At 41.0% G+C, this 6,597-nt stretch overlaps 1 protein-coding gene across 1 annotated transcript; it reads left to right on the plus strand.

Annotated features, from left to right (window-relative positions):
* Positions 1 to 569: 569 nt before the first annotated feature.
* Positions 570 to 4,209, plus strand: KCNK18 (potassium two pore domain channel subfamily K member 18; the record flags this gene model as incomplete). The annotated part of the gene is made up of 4 exons (XM_083867018.1): positions 570 to 597; positions 709 to 786; positions 1,858 to 2,004; positions 3,398 to 4,209. 4 exons carry the CDS (start codon positions 570 to 572, stop codon positions 4,207 to 4,209), a joined length of 1,065 nt encoding a protein of 354 aa, XP_083723144.1.
* Between the last annotated feature and the right edge of the window lie 2,388 nt (positions 4,210 to 6,597).

The following is a 6,597-nucleotide window of genomic DNA, read 5'->3' on the forward strand; positions in this document are numbered from 1 at the left end:
AAAGAGAGTCTGTGAGCTCTCTGAAAGAGAACTTAATTGTTCTGCAGTCTGCCCAGGGGTTACAATTAGTACCATCCCCTTATTTTGATTAATTTTAAATTTTCTTGTTTGCTTCTGTGAGAAATCTTTAAAGAACTCCATCTCTTACAGTGCATATTTTCCCTCCTGAGAGCTGGAAGTGTTTCTGCTCTATCAATGGGAAACTGTTGTTCAGGAGAAGAAGCTTTAAGCACTAGTTGGCTCCAGTGGAAGCTGAAAGGAGCTGGTAATCCATGTGCATTACAGTGCTGGCTGATCAATAATAATTCAGGGACAGAGTGGCGTGGAGTCAACTGAGAAGTATTTCAGGGCTTGATCAGTTGTGCTCCTTTTCCGTGGGGACTGTAGTGCAATCTTCACTTATAAGACATGTGATCTGAAAGCCTGAGGCAGAACAATCCTTGTTTTCACTGGAGAAGCTTTTCTTGGCTGCAAAAGCTTTTACATCCTCATCTTTCTTTCTAAAAGCTGTGCCTTCTCCACAAAATTATATACTTAAAAAAAATCCAAAAAAAAGAGACAAGCCTAGGATGGCAACAACATCACAGCCTCCGCGAGGTAAAACGACATGTAAAAAAGTATTTTGGGCAGTGTTTCCTCACGCCTGCTTCATTCTGTCTCTTGTCATCTATGCTTTTCTTGGGGCTCTCATGTTTTCCCACATTGAAGGTACCCGGGAGGTCACTGAAAGTGAAGAATATAGAATGTTTCTGCGGAATCTGACATTCTTCGCCAGAAAGTTATCAGGTATGTACTGGAATTTCAAAATGACTTAACTGTACAGGGAGCTACTAGTTCTCTTGTTTTTTGAATGAGTTTTTTTTTTTTTGCTTTTGGAGACTTTAAAATACTAACAGCTGACCCTGCAAAGAGGATTTTCTCTCTGCCTAGATAATGACTGCTATTTTCTTCTTTAGCTGCAATTTTTGACTGCAAGCTTCCCCAATCCTTGTGTTCCTGCCTGGAAAGGCTTTTCCTGAGATGCCTATGCTCTCCCTTTTGCCCAGGTTACCTTTTGCCCAGGTTCTTAATGAGCAGCTGAGATTCCTGTGCTATTTCCTTCAGTTTGCTGGGGGCTGAATCCTCTCTCTCAGAAAGTTTCTCCAGCTTCCTCTTCCCTGCTCTGAACTTCCCTACCAATCCTCTGGTGATAGGATGCTCAGAGGGAGAGAGGTGCAGTTCTGCACCCCAGACCCAGTGGTGCTGATTGGAGGGGGTAGAGGAGAAGAGAAGGGTTAGAAATCCTTCTGGATTTGTGACGGGGCTTGTACGTGGGCTTGCAGTTTCACTCAGGTGGCTGTGCTGACACAGTGATCCGTTTGGGGCAATTAAATCATGTAAATAATGTCCTTTTAAGCAAGGGTCAGCCACAGGGAGGAGGAATAAGGGTTGCAGGCTCTGAGATTCACAGCTGGGCACTGGGCAGTGACATCCAAGTGTTTCATATAGGCTCCTACTGCTGACCCCACATTTCTTAGTGTCTTTGGGTCAAAAGGAGACTAATCTCCTGGGAAGTCCAAAATGAAACAGAACATTCAGATTGGAAGTTGATTATTCAATCATCTTGTCCTGCTTCTTTCTACTTATGTTCATTTGTTCTTTGTCTTTCTATTCACCAAAGCCACTGAACCCATCTGATTTTTCCAGAGGGGGGTGAGAGGCTTGAAGGGGGAGGGTGAGAAGGTGAATATTTTTTATCTTTTAAGAGAATATGAGCAAATCCTCAGCTGGAGTATATTTCACTGGAGCAATGGGCAGGCTGCTCCCTGAGTGGTGGTCTGCAAGACTTCACTGTGCCTCCTGCTGTGACTGTGACAGATAACGTGACAGAAAATGACAAGATGTTGAAGAAGGAGATCCGTGAGCTTTTCAGCACAGCTGACCCAGTCTGGTTTATCAGTCCAGAAGACAAATGGAATTTCTTTGGCTCTCTCTTTTTTTGCTGCACAGTATTCACTACTGTGGGTAAGTACAGAAGTAAAGTAACACATTTCAGAATCAACTCCTATTGCTGCTTTCTCTAACACATTTCTTCCAGAGAATTAAAACCACCCTAAACAAACAAACCAAACCAACCAACCAACCAACCAAACAAACACACCCCTTCTAAACCCAAAGCCCAAACCCCTTTGAATTTTCCCCCTGAGTATTGATGATGAGTCTGCAAGTGGCTCTGCAAATGTGGACTGCAGAGACATAGCTGAGTCATAGAAACAAGTCAGAATTTAGTAACTAGTGATGGTGCACACAAATTAACTACATCATTACATTTATACTATAATATGTATTCATATATGATGTGCTATTGAACTAAAAAGAAATCCCCATTTTTCAGTCAAACCTTATCCTTCCCACTGTTGTGTGTCCTCTTGGGTAATGTTTTCTTCTCTGGAAAAGGTAATTCATAATGCATATATTGTCTTTTAATTGTTTCTCAGTTACTTATGCCTAATTCATCTTTGTTAATCTGTGGTTCTGTAATTAACCATGGTGTTCACATTTCTCTGGGTTAACAGCACATGAGAGTGTTTAAGTCACACCTTTGAAATCTTTCAGTCTGACTTCATATTTCAAAGGAGGACCTAGATCAAATGGAAACATCTGCTCTGATTTTGGCTCCCTCTGCATTGCTAAATACAACTCCTCATGCTCATTCCCAAAGCTACTTTTATCCCTTTGTTAATCTTTCTCAAATGCTGGCAAGTACAGAGACACTGTCTATCTAAATTTGTCATAATCAAAGCTGGATGGGAAATATTCCCACAGCATTGTATCAAGTTGCAAAGACATTTCTCCACTGCAGTAGGATATGCTCAAATCCCAGCATGGGCATGCATCTTACTGTAAAAGAGAAACTGAACCTTAAAAAAGAGCTTATCCTACACAAGGAACAGCTGATGTACTTACCCAGAGCTCTTATGTGCTGTGTCACAGCTCAGACCTCGTTCTCATCTCCTGGGTGACTGCTCAAACTCAGATTCTTGCAGTTTGAAAACAGAAGTCTGGGTGGTCAGAGATACACTAGGGATGTGACTAAAATCCTCAGCCCCGTGAATATTTCCTGGAACAAACACAGCAGCCAAGAAGTTTTGAAAGGGGATGTTTTATGAAGGATGTCTTCTGAAGAATGAGGAGGAAAATGGCTGTTTAAATTTAATACAGTTACTATGATACCAATGTTTTCTCCCACTATAATGGAAAAGCACTGACTTATAATTTGAGTTTCATATCCAGTATGTTAGAGGAAGGAAATATCAATAGCATAATTGGATTTAGGGAAAGGGCATATCTTGTGCTACCATTTTATGTATCAGATCTCTCTCTTTCTCTTCTCTTCCCCTTCTTGTTCTCATTCAAGGTTATGGTAATGCCTATCCTGTGACACGGATTGGGAAGTATCTCTGTATGTTGTATGCCTTATTTGGGATCCCTCTGATGTTCTTGGTCCTGACAGACATGGGAGACATCCTTGCAACTGTCTTATCCAAGTCTTACAACGAGTTCAGGAAACTACAGTCAAAAATTCTTGCCTCTAAACTCTGTTCTGGATCCACATGTAGCAAAAGGAATGAACTGAAATCCAGGGCACAGTCTAAAATAGTCATCAATGAGCCCCTGACGATTATGGAAGTGCTGAGGAGTCAGACAGGTATGAAACAGAGGCCAGTCAAATATCGCAATGTGGAGCTTTTTGAAATGTTAATTGCCAGGGAGAATGAAAACACACAACCAATAAGAAATAAAAGCATGGAGAGATGGAGTTCATGCCCTGAACTAGCCAGGGAAAAGACGGTGTCCAGAGTAATCGAGAATTTTGACAAAATAGGGAAAGAGTTAGAAAAATTAGATGTGCCCATTGTATTGATGGTGCTCGTTATCTTCGTGTACATCTCCTGTGCAGCTGCTATCCTTCCAAACTGGGAAAAAAATATGGATTTTCAGGAAGCCTTTTATTTCTGCTTTATCACTTTGACCACTATTGGATTTGGAGATACAAAACTGGAACATCCCAAGTTTTTCTTGTTTTTTTCCCTCTACATTATAATTGGCATGGAAATTGTCTTCATTGCTTTTAAGCTGGGCCAAGACCGCTTAATTGTTCTGTATAAAAAAGTGATTTCATTTTGTGCAGAGAAAAATATGCCATCAAAGAAGATATATCCAAAATAAGAGCACTCATTTCTCCTTCACTTGTCAGCACTGGCCACTGCAATGAGATGAAATTGTTTCTGTGCATTTCTGCCTTGGGCTGGCAGGTGCCATATTTTAATCTGATTTCCTCTGAGAAATGACTGTGAAATGATTGAATACCTCTGGAAGCACTTGGTGAAGCATCTCGAAGGCGTACTCTCCAAAGTGGTCCCTTCTCCTAAATAATCAAAGGTGTTGCATGATGAAGAAGCTGAAGGCTCTCCCTGCCAGTTCCCCCTGACAAATTTTGCAAAGCTCTGACTTCCTGCAGCTTTATATACCCCCTCCCACTGAAAGCCAATTCAGGAATTTTGTTTTCAGTACTCGTCCAAGCAAGGCTCAGATCTCCTGGAAGGTCCTGTCCTGCCACCTTCTCTGCAGCCAGGGACAGCTTGGCTGTGGCTGTCTGTCCTGAGCTGTGCCACCCTGCTGCTGCCATCTGCTCATCATCAGAGAGAGCTGGGGAGGAGAGGAATGGACCCAGCTGCTGTGTATGGCAAACATCACATCTTGCACCAGGCAGGGAAATGTTCCATGGAAAGGAAAGAGACCACATCTTTCCATCTCTGTCACCTGTCCAGAAGCCTGCCAAAAAGCTGCTCATCTGCTCAGGGCTGAAACCACTCCTGTTCTATCATGATCCATGACGTCTGTAGTCAGCCTGGAGTCAGTTTGTGCCCCCACAGTGTCCAGATACAGAGGTGCTCATGGCAAGTTCTGCTCCTTGGTGGTGTCTGGGAAGGCACACAGCAAACCTGGAGTGGCTGCAGCCCTGGAGTGATGCTCCAGGCCTTTGCTGTCAAAGGAGCATGTGTTGAACACCCACCCCCACAAGTCCCCACTCCTCATCCACATTTCACTCTGCACAGACCTCTGGGAGCTCCCTGACCCACCTGTAGAAGGACAAGCCACCTGTTTCACTGGGATGTGGGGAGGATCCTCTATTATATAATTGTGGAGCACATTAGGATGAGAATATCATTGTTCCTTCAAGATTTTGCTTTTATTGGTAATAATTTAAATTGTCAATAATAGCTTTCCAGTAAAACTAGTGATTTAGAATGAAAATATATAATTCATATAAAAGAAACCACTAACTTTAATTAACCACCTTTTAGCTTGTAGATGATATGCATGCCCACTAAATATGAACATCTCTAAATAATAAAAAATGCTTGATTATGACAGAATGTAGCATATTCTCCATTAGCAAATTTACCAGTTGGAGCTGAGATTTTCAGAATATTTACATGGCATCTTATGTCTGTTGTACTACGTGTATGTGGCAATATGTATTCAGTCCTAATTAATAATTAGATGCAATGAAACATTGATGATACGCAAGATATATAATGACTGATAGTAAATAGAAAATGTTTTATAAGAATAAAAATAAAAACTACAGAGGCTGGAAGAAACTTCAGTTAACTCTGTCATATTTGCTGTGATTTTAGCCTTACGTAGAAAGTCCTTCCATTCATATCACTACACTCATATTACTTAATTTTGTGTCTTCAGATTAAAAATCAGTGTAGAACTTTGGTATCAAAATACCAGAAATCAATGGAAGGACTTGCATGATATCATGGGCTTTGGATCAGATAACTGCACCTCCTGTCCGTCAAGGTTTTCCTTGTGATATTCTACACCTGTCAGCATTTTTAATAACTGGTCTTTGTGTAATTTGTTTCTGTCATATCAGTGGGATCTCATTTATGGAGAGCAGTTAATCCTGAATTTACGCCCCATATATTTCTCATTGGCATCATACCTTAATGTCTTACCATTTACTTTTTGGATTTAGGGAATTTTGGCTGGATTTACAATAGGGATTCTGCACCAAATCATTCTAGTTATGGCCAAGGGATGGCAGTAAACAGCTTTCTTTCCTTTTGAACCTGTCAGTTAAGAGGGATAAAATTTGATTTTGTAGAAGGAGAGAGAACAAATCACATAACCATTACCTTCTATAAACAAATAATGCACCTGACTCTTGAATATTGTTCACAGCTCTGGTCTGTCACCTCCCAAAGGATATGTAAATTTGGAAAAAAGTTTATAGCCCAGGGTAAAGGATATACAAAGATAGGGAATAACTTCCATACAGGACACTTACAGTAGCTCTCTAGTCTGGAAAGAGGTGAGAGTCTGATGGAGAGATCTATAAAATTACCAGGGCTCAGAGAAGGGAAACAAGAAATGATGGAATGATTTTCAAACATCTCTCACTATGAGAGCTTGGGCTGACAAATGAATCCCACATGTGACAGGCTTAAGAAAAGAAACAGAAAGAAGAGAAAATGAGGCTTCACACAACATATAATTAAGCCGTAGATACTCTGTGTCATGGGAAGATGTGGCAATTAA

This window comes from Zosterops lateralis, assembly GCF_965231275.1.
Source record: "Zosterops lateralis genome assembly, chromosome: 8".
NCBI classification, from domain to species: Eukaryota; Metazoa; Chordata; class Aves; order Passeriformes; family Zosteropidae; genus Zosterops; species Zosterops lateralis.